Source organism: Sus scrofa, chromosome 12 (genome assembly GCF_000003025.6).
Source record: "Sus scrofa isolate TJ Tabasco breed Duroc chromosome 12, Sscrofa11.1, whole genome shotgun sequence".
Classification (NCBI taxonomy): Eukaryota; Metazoa; Chordata; class Mammalia; order Artiodactyla; family Suidae; genus Sus; species Sus scrofa.
In genome coordinates this window covers 2,436,010-2,449,120 of record NC_010454.4, presented here as the reverse complement: position 1 = coordinate 2,449,120, position 13,111 = coordinate 2,436,010, and the positions used below count along the sequence as shown (strand labels likewise).

The window sequence follows — 13,111 nt, the reverse complement described above, 5'->3', positions numbered from 1 at the left end:
GGCGCCGGGTGGCAAAGCCCAAGTGAAACCTAGGGGGAATCGTGCTGACCAGGGCCGGGGTACCTCATGCTCTCCACGTTGGGATTGCCTTCGCCTCGAAAGAACTGGTTGCTGCGATCTGTCCGGACCACATCCTTGTCCACGGTGAACTGCACGTTTCGCCAGAAGGCTCTGTGCTCTTCCGGGGTCATGGAGAGCCTGGCATGAAGCAGAGCGCCCGGCGTGAGGTCAGCAAGCTTCACGCACCGCTCCAGACCAGAGGGCGCATCCCTCCCAGCCCTGCTCCCGGCTGGGAACTGGGGCCACTGGCAAACCCTCCAGCTCCCACTGGCATGAGGGAGGCCATGCCACAAGGCCAGCATGAACTCGGCCTCACCCGTTCCGGCCTCCCCGGGGGAGAGCTGACCACAGCCCCAGGGTCAGTGAGACCCCAAAAGACCTCAGCAGTCCCAGCTCCGGCTTGGCCCCAGAGGCTCCGCTGCCACCCTGGCTTTCAGCGGTGAGATGTCAGTGCCTTGTTAAGTCTGTTGAAAAAGGATTCTAAAACCTTGACATGCGAGCTAAAGAGAGCCTGTCCTGGGGTCGGGCGCTGGGGTAATGACTGCACTTATCCAGGCCCATCGCTCACGGTCCTGGGAGACCCATTTTCCAGGGAAACTATGGGTCACGGAACATATTATCAATGCTGAATTGCACCTTAAATTGCCTTTCCAAATGGCATTTCCCTCCGCGGCTCGGGGGTGGGTTTCCCTCCGCGGCTCGGGGGGTGGGGGTTTCCCTCCGCGGTTCGAGGGGGTCCCGGCCAGGCGCCGCGGTCACCTCTTCTGCTGGATCTCGGCGTACTCCTTTCTCTTCTGCACCCGCAGCGCCTCCCTCTCCTCCGACGTCGACTCGTGGCTGTAATAACGCAGCAGGAAGGGCCAGACCTCCCCCCGGATTGACACATCAATGCCGCCGAAGAAAATGGCCTGGAGGAAGCGGCAAAAGTTGGGGAGGGGCCAAAGCAGGGCCGCTCAAAGCACCCCCAAATCCCCCGAGATCTGTGTTTTGGTGGCTTTGCTGCGCCTTCTTGACAACTGATGCCTTGATTCAGATCGCTGCAATTTGCACATGTTTGGAAGGGGAAAGTGCCGGCCCCCCATTCCCATACAGGACACAAACCAGGCTCATTTCAATGTCAATGCCCCCCCTGGTGCGGCGCTCAGATTAACCTGTCGTTCTCACGTCAGGGCCTAATCCCGGTTTTGGAATCGCGGCGCGGGCTGCGAGTTCTTCTATACAGGCTGACGCGGGGTCCCCCAAACCCGCTCCGGAGGTTGCTTTTTCATCGCAGCGCCTTTGATTGCTCTATCGGGCGCGTTCACACAGCTCCTCGCACCAGGCCCGGACCCCCCGGAGGCGGCGGGTGGGCGCTGTCCCGACCGCCCGACCCGGCTCCCGGCCCCGCCGGCGCGCCGGGCTCACCTGGCGCAGCTTGTACTCCTCCTCCACCTGGCCCAGCGCGTTCAGGTGGCGGAGCCAGGCCGCCACGTCCAGCCTTCGGTACAGGCTCTCCTCGGGGTGCGTCTCGGACGACGGCAGTTTGGGACGCCGGATGGAGAATTGCATGCACGTCTTCTCGTCGGCGACCTGCTGGAGGGGAGGACACCCGGCAAGAGCAGCGTCTCAGACGCACGGCTATGAAGCCAGCTACGCTCTTCGCAGGAGCACAAGCCTCCCGCTCTCTTCCGAAAGGAGGGGGACGCCTCTCCCCTGCATACAAGCCCCTAAATGGCAAGTGTAATTAGACGCAATTAAAATGAAAATACCGTCCTCTCGCCGTGGTCCCCCCTCGCGCTCCCGGCTCCTGGCCCACTCCCACCGACAGCCGCCCCCCACTCTCCCTCCACCCCGCAGCAAAGACGGAATTAATGCCTCGGACGGCCAACTTCCCTCTGCCGGGAGGGCCTGCAATAAATTACATGTGATTGGCCACATACAAAGGGATGGCTGTTCTGCGAGCGGGGAGCCCGCCTGTCAGGTTGTCTCCACGGGCAGTCACGGATCCAGGGCAAAACTGCAGCTGACATTTAATTCAAAAATCAAAGGTTGTTCAATGTAGGGGGAAAAAAAAGCCATGCTACTGTAATAAGGGAAGCCAGCAGGAGGCTCTGTGGGAAGGAAGGGAATTTTAAAGTCAGCCCGTTTCTAATAAGCACATACAGTATCTTAAACAGATAATTAAAGAGCTCTTATTACATTTGTATGTAGATTGAGCAAAATATGGCAGGAAGCCTTGTCAAAACATGATTTTTCAAGTGCAGAGTACTGCCGCTACAAGAAGCCTGGGCACATGTTTCAAATCCAAAGTTGCTGCTCTGTTGGCTCTCGGCGACCTCAGGTCACACCCGAAAGACCTGGGACTCCTGGGGAGAGAACCCACGTCCTGCCCCCCCTTCCCCTGGTGGAGGGGCGGGGAGCGAGGGGAGGGGTCTCGCAATTAGGTCTCTCCAGGGACAGGGCCTCCCCACTCAGGGTGCAGTACCCATCCTTCCTCTGGGGTACCTGGTCTTTGAGGTGCGTCTCTGCACAGTATTTCCACTGCTGAAGCACATCAGGCAGCTTGTCCAGGCCACCGTGGTGGAAGTGGAAGACTTTGTACTGGCTCTCCCGACTGGCAACGACCAGCTGGCCGCTGGTGCAGGCCTCATCGCTGAGCGGCCATTGGAGGCAGGAAAAAAGAAGACCCAAGATTATGCAAACACAGGTTTTTATTTTCAAGTATAATCAGACCTCAGAGGCAGGAAACAGAAAGTCCCCCTCGAGTTTGGCTGCTGGCAGGAAGGGGACAGAATTATGCCCCAATATTAGCCATCACCCTCTTTGCTGGAGAGGGCAAGCAACTCCCTCCTACAGAGGCCCTGGGGTTGCACTATCCTCACTCCCAGAAGACCTGCCAGAGCAGCCTTCTGTCCCCAACCCTGCCTGCCAGGCCGGATCCTCCCTTTTCTCTGGGAGACCCCTGACCCCTGATCTGGCAGGTGGATGCCCAGACCTGGATTCAGATTCTGAACCCACGTGGGGCGGGCACTAAGGGGGGCTCCTCCAGTGGGCTTCCCCATCTGGCACGAACAGCAGTCTGGGAGAATCCTCTAGGGAAATTCACGACACATGCCTTAGGGCCACTGCCCGACCTTGGCTGCCCATCCGTGAAAGGTGGGATGTGGCTCTGGATCTGGGAACCCCCAGAGAGACGGGTCTGCTCTTTCTAAGCACTAGTCATTGGCTGGTGCGGTCCTGTGTTTGGGGTACCCTGCCTTTGAGGAAGCGAAATTCGAGATGGCCATTTGGCAGAGCCACAGGGCCTCTGGGTGGGTGACTGGAAGCAGCCTGCAGCTACTCCTTTCTGTTGTCTTCCCCCAAACCAGAGCTCCAAGCAACAGCTGCTACCATCACCCTGAAGGCAGAGCAAAGAGTTTGGGAGCTGCCCAGACTTGGCTCCCGCGGGACAGCCACAGTGGCGCACTGCTGACGAGACGAATGATGTTGGGAAGCAGAGGTTTGAGAACCCTGGGGCCCTGGACCCAAGGACAGACCTCCCTCCGCATCCCCCGCCCCGGGACACAGCATACAGGCAGCTTCCAGGACGCGGCCAAGAGGGCCTCACCTGAAGAAGAGGCGGAGGGAGCGCATCTGCCCCAGGTCCACACGGAACACGCCACAGATCTGCTCCAGGGCGCACGCCCGCTGTGGCTCATCCGACTGCAGGAGGCCGCTGCCGTCGGGGAACTGCAGGTGGGCATCGGTGCTGGACGGGGAGCTGGTGGAGAAAATCATATGAGGGCCACAGGGTTCTCTGTTATGCAGCCAGGGGGAGGGGCAGGAAGAGAGTGGGGAAACCACTGAAATATGTGTGCAGGCTTAAACACACACTCGCAGACGTGCCCGAACACACCAGATGCATAGAGGCTCTCCACGGACACCCATGAATGAATGAATGAATCCTATCACAGGTCACGCCCAATTACACTTTAATGCGGATGGGAAAGCATTTCTGTGATCAAATTCTGTTCCACCGCAACAGAGGCATTAGGTTGTCATAATGACAGATGAGGTCCTACTGACTGAGTTTGAGCCCTTGCTGTGTGACCTTGGGCAAGTTATCAAGCCTCTCTGAGCCTTTCGTTTCCTCTTTTGCGAATTGACGATAAAAACAGGGCTTTGTGAAGAATGAACGCTGCATAGTGCTCAGTGCTGGGGACCCTGGTTTTTAGGGCTTACTCAGAGGAGCTGTTTCATGACCGTTGCAGAGAGCATGGGGCTTCCGTTTGAGTTCAAATGGTTCAGTATTTTCCTGAAAACATACGGGTTCCATAAGGAGTTAAATACTATTAACACTAATAGCAAACACTTAGTTGGGCCTGGCCCTGTGTTAACCACTTCTCATGTCCTTTTACCACATGTGTTAGTCTTCACAGTAATCCTAGGAAATGAGCATGTGCAGACGGGGAACTGATGCTCAGTGAGGTTAAGTACCTTGTCCAAGGTCACACAGCTAGCAGGCGTGGAGCTGGGATTTGAACCCAAGCTTTGAGGCACACATTTTCACCAACGTGTTTCACTGCCTCTAAATTCAAAGATCAGCCATACAATCTCACTCTTTTATTCTGCTTCTTTAAAAAATTCGTAATTTTGTTAAGATCCCCGGTTGTAAAATACATGGATTACTATATGGATTCATCTACACCACAAGTTAAATGCTGTCTCTTGAGATTTAATAGTAACACCTAGCGGATGCCTGCGAAAACATAGGCGGAGTAAAGGCCAGCACTGGTTCTGGACCCCAACCCCAGCGTCTTGCAGTCACTTCATCCCGCTTTTCCGTTTCAGCAGAAACCATAAAAGCGTCACAGGCGATTCACCCCGAGGCACCTCTTCCTCAGATGGGCACCAGGTCTCCAAACGAAGCCACTCTGGATTCTTGAAGCACCGTCCCTCTGGGCTTGGAACGTCCTCAAAGAGGAAGACTGGCCTTTTTAGAACCTTTGCTGCTTCTAGAACAACGCGGGGCCTGCTGTGTGGTTCTCCCCCGCTTGTCTAAGGAAGCAGGCTGATCCAGGTGCTCCCCTTTCTGTGGGGCACCCGGGCTCTCCCAGGAAAGAGAGAGACTCACATAAAGAAGACAGCCGGACGGGAAGGCCGGGAGCCGAAGCATGCAGTCACGCGGCTAACTCGAACCCGAAAAGGCTGAGGGATTCCCCGTCCTCCTGAGGGGACCCTGACCGGGCTGCACTATGCAATGATTGTTTAAAAAACAAGGCAAGCCGCAGGTCTGAAGACAGCCCCCCCACCATGCCGCCTCATGCAGCATTTCATAATCTGCTTATGGAACAATGAGGCTGCGGCGGCCAGAGAGCATGTGCTTGGCATGCTTCCGCCGCTGGGCTGGCCCATCCCGGCTCACCTCCCAGCCCAGCCAGAGAGGGGCCAGCAGAAGGTGGCATTATTTCCAGCCCCTCTCCCGCCTCCTCCCCACCACTCCACGCGCACACATGCACGACCCTCCAAAACCTGCACGCCTTTCCCAACACACTTCGTCCTGCTCACCCCACCGGGCAGGTCAAGGTTTGTAGAAACCAGATCCAGGATGGACATTCACTCTGGCAGAGCCCTGGGCGAAGCCACTGCTCCCCTGCTATGGCCAGGAGGACTGGAGCCCTGGGGGGAAAGAGCCCCAGAGAGAGGGGCCCCCACCTTCCAGTAGCAACCTGTCCCCAGGCAGAAGTCTGCCTAAACCTTTTTACAACTCCTGAGGGGGAAATTATTTGCATTAATTAATTGATTGATTGATTAATTCAAGACATTATGTTGGGACTTACAGCTGGGGTTCCACGGCTTGAACTGCAGCAAAGTTGATGAGGGCCTTGGCTCTCGGTTCTTTAGGGCCTGTCAGAGCGATGACTGTGCAGTCATCTAGTTCACCTAGGACTGCCTCGGTCTCTGCCTTCTGACCCGCTGCCGGGGGTTAAGGGCTGGATCTCATTTGCTCATCTGCACCCTCAGTTCCCTGTACAGGCCTGGCCCAGAACACAGAGATTCAACACTCAGGCCTGGGATGAAAATGTAAAATATCTGGGCATTTTGGAGTCATAGAAAACAAAAAATGTAAGCAAATAAAATCTCTGGAAAATTGAAACACGTACAGTTTTTATGTTTTATCTTTTTACACATGCCGAGCACTTCGTTTTTAAGAATATTCATGGGTGCTGCACATAATTTGGCTTGTTCATAAAATTATTATGTTGGTACATTAAGATCATAGGATGGTTTATTTAGGGCAATAACTCTCAATATGCTAGAAGTTAAAAATGTCTTATAGACAGAGCTAGAAGATGCTAAACTCTAAGAAATATAGCATTTCTGGTTTTTTGTTTCTGTCTGAGGATCGCTGAAATGCAAAATCAGAGATGAGTAAGAAAAGCCAGCTCTGTCACAACAAAACATAGCAAGTATGTTCTTTGTCCACCTGGCAACCCTTGCAATGTCAGGCAGAGTCAGAGATTAAAGATGGCCTCAAATTCCTAGCGTGCTGTCCATTTCCCCAGCCCTGAATCTGAGCTGGCCTTATCAGTGGGTTGGGCCGATAGGACACGCTGTGAATGACATTCTGTTAGCTCCACAGCCTAGCCTCAAGAAATGTCTGCATTCTCACTCTTGGCACCCTGCGGCCGCCATGTAAGGAAGCCCAGACACGAATGATGAGAGACCCCAAGGAGAGAGACACCCAGCTGACAGCGCCAGAGTCCCCAAGCTTCGTGGGCAGAGGCCATTTCTAACCCTCCACCCAGCTGAGCCCCCAGCTGGTGCCAACTGGCTGACGAAGCCCCAGAGCACCCAGCAGAGCAGCCTGACTTGGCCTGGCCCAAGCAGAAGACGTGTGAGCAAATTAAAGGCAGTGCTTTTAAGTTGCGAAGTTCCAGAGTTGTTTGTTACATGGCTATAGATAACTGATACCTAGGGGAGTATCTGCTTTCAGAAAAAGCTTGAGTGGGAAGGAAGAAGCCTCCAAAATTACTAACTTGTGGTTCTCAAGGTCAGAGACATTGTGGCCAGACTCTAAGATTTGTAAATAGCTAAACTTCTAAGTTGGTGCTGGCTTTTCTTCCCTTTGAGACTTTTGAGTTGCTTCAATAGTAAGTCGATGAAACCCCAGCTGTAGGTCCCAAGTATAGGGTCTTGAATTAATTAGTCAATCAATTAATTAATGTAAATAATTTCCCCCTAAGGAGTTATAAAAGGGTTTAAGCAGGCTTTTGCCTGGAGGCAAGCTGCTGCAGGAAGATGTGGGGGCAGGGGTGGGGGGGTTTCTCTCTCTCTCCAGGACTCCCAGCCACAGCTAGGGAGCTAGGGCCTTCACCCAGGGCTCTGCCAGAGTGAGTGTCCATCCTGGATCTGGTTTCTACAAACCTTGACCTGCCCGGTGGGGTGAGCAGGATGCAGCATGTTGGGAAGGGGGTGCAGGTTTTAGAGAGTTGTGCTGGGTGCCTGTGAAGTGGTGGGAGGGAGGACTGGGGAAGGGGGCTGGAAATATCGCCACCCTTTGGTGGTCCCTCATAACTGCCAGAACTTGGAAGCAACCAAGGTGTCCCTCCAGCAGGTGAATGAATGCATAAACAAACGTCGGTCTGTCCTGACAATGGAAGGTTATGTCCAGACAATGGAAGGTTATCCGGTGCTAAAAAGAAATGAGCTATCAAGTCAGGAAAAGACAGGAAGGAAATTTCAATGCTGAAGTGAAAGAAGCCAAGTTGAAAGGGCCACATACCGTATGATTCGATATAACATTCTGGAAAAGCAAAACTATGTGGACAGTAAGAGGCTCAGTGGCTGTCAGCAGTTGCACGGAGGAGGGAAGGGTGAGTCGATGAGGCACAGAAATTCTTGAGGACAGTGAAACTGCTCTATATGACGCTACAATGGTGGACACATGTCATTACACATTTGTTAAAGCCCCATAGATGTACAACCCCAAAGGTGAATCCTAATGTAATCTATGGACTTTGGGGGATAATGGTGTGTCATTGTAGGTTCATCAAATGTAACAAATGTACTACTTTGCTGGGGATGCTGATGATGGGGGAGCCTTTGATGCCTGAGGGCAGGGGGTCTATGCGAAATCTCTGTACTTTTCCCTCAATTTTGTTATGAACCTAAAGTGGCACTAAAAATAAAGGATATTTTTAAAAATCCAAAGAAACAAAATGAAAAGCCAAAGAACAAATGGGGACATATATATGACAAGGATTAATTACTTTAATTCAGAAAAAAGCATGTAATCTTTTTTTTTTGCTTCTTAGGGCCACACCCGTGGCATATGGAAGTTCCCAGGCTAGGGGGCAAATCAGAGCTACACCTGCTGGCCTACACCACAGCCACAGCGACTCAGGATCCAAGCCATGTCTGCAACCTACACAACAGCTCACGGCAACGCCGGATCATTAACCTACTGAGTGGGACCAGGGATCGAACCTGCATCCTCATGGATACTAATCAGATTTGTTTCCACTGTGCCACAACGGGAACTCCCAAACATATGTAATTTTTTAAAAAATGAATGCTCAACAGAAAAAAATGGCAAAAAAAAAACAAGTCCCTAGAAAATAAACATAAATAACCAATACACTTTTCACGTCCAGAATAATAACATAAATGTCAATGGAAACAAGATACAATTTGGGGGAGTTCTAAGAAATTGGCAGTAATTAAAAGGTTATAAAATATAGCATAAGTAAGGCTTGGAGGAAAGACACTTGCACAACTGGGGGCACTGTATAATGGTCAAATTTCTCTCGATATGTTAATAGAACACAACAGCCTTAAAAATGTTTATGTATGTTGACACTTTACCTTCGTTTTTAGGTATTAATCCTAAGAAAATAACCAGAGATATCTACAGAAAACAGGTAAATAGACGCAGAAAACCCTCTGACAAAAATGTAACACTCATTCAGGATAAAAGCTGTGAGCAAACTAGGAATGGAAGGGCACCTCCTCAAATTGACAAAGGGCCCCTGCAGACATTGTACAGTTCACACTGTACTCAGTGGTGGGAGACTGAATCGTTTCCCCCTATGGTAAGAAGGCTCCGCCTTCCGCAAAAAGCAAGAAAAGAGGAGTTCCTGCTGCGGCGCAGTGGAAACAAATCCGACTAGTATCCACAAGGATGCGGGTTCGATCCCTGGCCTTGATCAGTGGGTTAAGGATCGGGCATTGCCGTGAGCTGTGGTGTAGGTTGAAGCCCGAGTTGCTGTGGCTGTGGCATAGGCCGGTAGCTGTAGCTCCGATTTGACCCCTTGCCTGGGAACTTTCATATGCTGAGGGTGCGGCCCTAAAAAGCAAAATTAAAAAAAAAAAAGGCAAGAAAAGAAACTGAAACACATAAATATTGGAAAAGAAGAAGTAAAACTGTCCCCAATTGTAGATGATATAATTGTTTTACATGAAAAAATCCCATGGAATTTACAAAACAACTATTAGCACTACTCTGTGAGGTTAGCAGTTATGAAATTAAAAGTTAATATAGAAAAATTAATTGTATTTTTAAAGGCTAGCAACACATAATGGGAAACTACAACAAATAAAAATTCCACTTATAGCTGCAAAAAAAAAAAAAAAAAGCCTGTGTAAAATACTTTCTTTTTTCTTTTTTTTTTTTTTTTTGTCTTTTTGCTATTTCTTTGGCCGCTCCCGCAGCATATGGAGGTTCCCAGGCTAGGGGTCTAATCAGAGCTGTGGCCACCAGCCTACACCACAGCCACAGCAACACAGGATCCGAGCCGCGTCTGCAATCTACACCACAGCTCACGGCAACGCCGGATCGTTAACCCACTGAGCAAGGGCAGGGATCGAACCCGCAACCTCATGGTTCCTAGTCGGATTCGTTAACCACTGCGCCATGACGGGAACTCCTCTTTTTTTTTTTTGTCTTTTGTACTTTTAGGGCTGCACCCACAGCATATGGAGGTTCCCAGCTTAGGGGTTGAATTGGAACTGTAGCCGCCAGCCTTCGCCACAGCCACAGCCACAGCCTTGCAGGATCCGAGCCGCGTCTGTGATCTACACCACAGCTCACGGCAATGCCCGATCCTTAACCCACTGAGTGAGGCCAGGGATCGAACCTGAAACCTCATGGTTCCTAGTTGGATTTGTTAACCACTGCGCCACTACGGGAACTCCTATCTTACACATTTTCAAAATGAGCAATGTATCAATTTGATCATCAGAAGTAATAGGTTAATCTTCTATACTTCTATCTTTTTGTAACAAGAAGTCCATATTAGTTTTTATATTGCAAAACCAATAAGGAGAATTTCAAAAAGAAAAGGAAAAAGTGAGGTATCAACACCCAATCTTCTTTGTGGTTATCATTTATTGGAGGCTTCCTATGCGCCAGGAGCTCTGCCAATTGCTTTAAAGACTTTATCATACCAACATTATGAAGGGGATTATTAACTCCATCTTATTCTTTTTTGGGGAGCACACCCACAGCATATGGGAGTCCCTGGGCCAGGGATCAAATCCAAACTGCAGGTGCAACCTATGCCAGAGCTGTGGCAATGTCAGATCCTTAACCTGCTGCACCAGAGCAGGAGCTCCAATTAAACCCATTTTATAGCTAAGAAGACTGAGGCCTGGAACATCACCCCCAAATTTCTCGGATGATAAATGGCAGAGGAGGGGTGGACCAGGTGAAACTCAGCCAGCTCAAACTTTTCACCCCTATGGTGTGTGACTTCCAGAGACAATGGCAACAACTTAACGGGAAAAAAAATACCACTGAAGATACAGAGGAAAACAAAACTCTATTTTTTAAAAAAGCCTCTCTTAAAGGACACCCATGAAAACATACCTACTGCTCTCCGTTGCCCCATCCTCTGGGATCTGAAAGCCTCAGTGGTCAAGTTTTACCTGCCAGTAAAGCCCCAGTCCTCACCGTGGCCCGTGATAAGCCCCACAAGTTAACATTGGCTCATCTTTGTCTGTTCCTCTCTGTTCCAGTTTCCTACCACGCCGCAGGGTTTCAAACAATAGACGTGTATCTTTCCTCGTTCCGGAAACTGGAAGTCCGAAATGAGGCTGACGGCAGGGCCACTCTCCCTCTCAAGGCTAGGGGAGGATCCTTCCTGCCTGTCTAGCTTCTGGTGGAGTCCTTGGCTTTCCTTGGTATGTGACCTGAGCCGCTGGCAGTGCTGGCTCCTTAACCCGCTGCTGCACCACGAGGGAACTCCCCCTGCTTTCTCTTCTTACGAGGACATCGGCCATTGGATTAGGGCCCACCCTGAGCTGGAATGACCGCTACCTAACTAATTATGTGGAAAGAACTTCTTTCTACATAAAGTAGGGTTCTGAGGTTCCAGATGGACGCATTTTTCAGCTCAGTATACCCCTTCCCATGTCCCCATTCTGTCCGAGGCAGACGGGACAACTTGTTTCCTTTCCATCCCATAGGGCCCTTTCTGCTTCCACAGGTCCCTCCCTCTGGGCTTCTGCTCTCACCTAGACTCAGTTTCCGTGTGGCTTTCCCTTGATCTTCAGGGAAACTGCCAAGCAGAGTGTCGGACACGTCACAGGTCACCAATATATGCTGATTTTCCTTTACTGCTGAGAAAATACTTAAAAATTTATTATTCTCTTTTGTGTGTTTTGCTTTGGACTTTGTATTAAGTCCATTGCTGATGCCTAAACCAGACACAGACTTCACAAGGACCTAACAGTCCAGACCTTAACGACTATCCCTCATGAGAGACACACAAAATTCTCAACAAAACACTAGCGAACCTAAACCAACAATACATAAAAAGGATTATACAGCATGACCAAGTGGGATTTATGCCAGGAAGGCAAAAGTGGTTCAACATACGAAGATCAATCAATGTAATACACCCGATTAATAGAATAAAGAACAAAAACCACACAATTATCTCAACGGCGGCAGAAAAGACATCTGACAAAAACCCACCTCCTTTTCATGATGAAAACATGCACCAAACTAAAAATGGAAAGGAACTTCCTCAATCTGATAAAGGGCATCTATAAAACCCCACAGCTAATATCATACTTTATGGTGAAAGACTGAAAGCTTTCCCTCAAGATCAGGAACAAAACCAGGATGTCTGCTCTCACCACTTCTGTTCTACTGGAGGTCCTACGTAGGGCAATTAGGCAAGGAAAAACAAATTTTTAAAAATCATCCAGATTGGAAATAAAGAAGTAAAGGTATCTCTATTTGCAGTGATGTGATCTTGCATATAGAATATGCTTAGGAATTCACACCTCCCCCCCAAAACCCTATTAGAACTAATACATAAATTCAGCAAAGTTACAAAACACAAGATCAATATACAAAAATTAATTGCATTTCTATACACTACCAATAAATGATCCAAAAATGAAATTAAGAAAACAATTCCATTTACAACACATGCAGGCACGCACGCACGCACGCGCGCAAAGAAAAAGACTTGATCGCTATAAAGTACAAAAACATTGTTGAGACAAAGAAGATCTTGGCGTTCCAGCTGCGGCGCAGTGGAAACGAAACTGACTAGTATCCATGAGAATGTGGGTTCGATCCCTGGCCTTGCTCAGGGGTCGGGGATCTGGTGTTGCTGTGGCTGTGGTGTGGGCCAGTAGCTATAGCTCTGATTCAGCCCCTAGCTTGGGAACTTCCATATGTCGTGGGCGCGGTCCTAAAAAAAAAAAAATAAATAAAGAAGACCTAAATAAATGTAACGCCAGGAATTCTGGAGCTCTCAGCCCAGACAATGTCTGGCAGAGCCTGCCTCCGCCCACACACATGGAGCTCGAGTACCACTTGGACCACGGTGCCGGAGTGGCTGCTTCGAGACCACTTTGGATTGGACGGGGCTCAGCAGATACCTGCCTGAGCCTCTGGGTCTCGGAGCAACAGTGGCCTGGGGGGGACTTGGTCACGAGGATGATGTCCTGCATGCCCACAGCTTTTTTCCTGTCCCCAGGCCAGGCAGCCAGCCAGGGTGTGGGGGACATCAGGCAGGTCAGGACACACCACCAGCACAACACTGGGTATCTCTGAGTTCTGCCTTGTGCCTGC

At 50.3% G+C, this 13,111-nt stretch overlaps 1 protein-coding gene across 1 annotated transcript in view; it reads right to left on the bottom strand.

The window, feature by feature from the left end:
• Positions 1-13,111, bottom strand: part of TBC1D16 (TBC1 domain family member 16) — a 76,701-nt gene that overhangs the window by 11,741 nt on the left and 51,849 nt on the right. Inside the window, 5 exon segments of the mRNA XM_003131144.4 lie at positions 64-198; positions 820-968; positions 1,465-1,632; positions 2,545-2,692; positions 3,647-3,799. Coding sequence (XP_003131192.2) covers positions 64-198; positions 820-968; positions 1,465-1,632; positions 2,545-2,692; positions 3,647-3,799 — 753 coding nt within the window.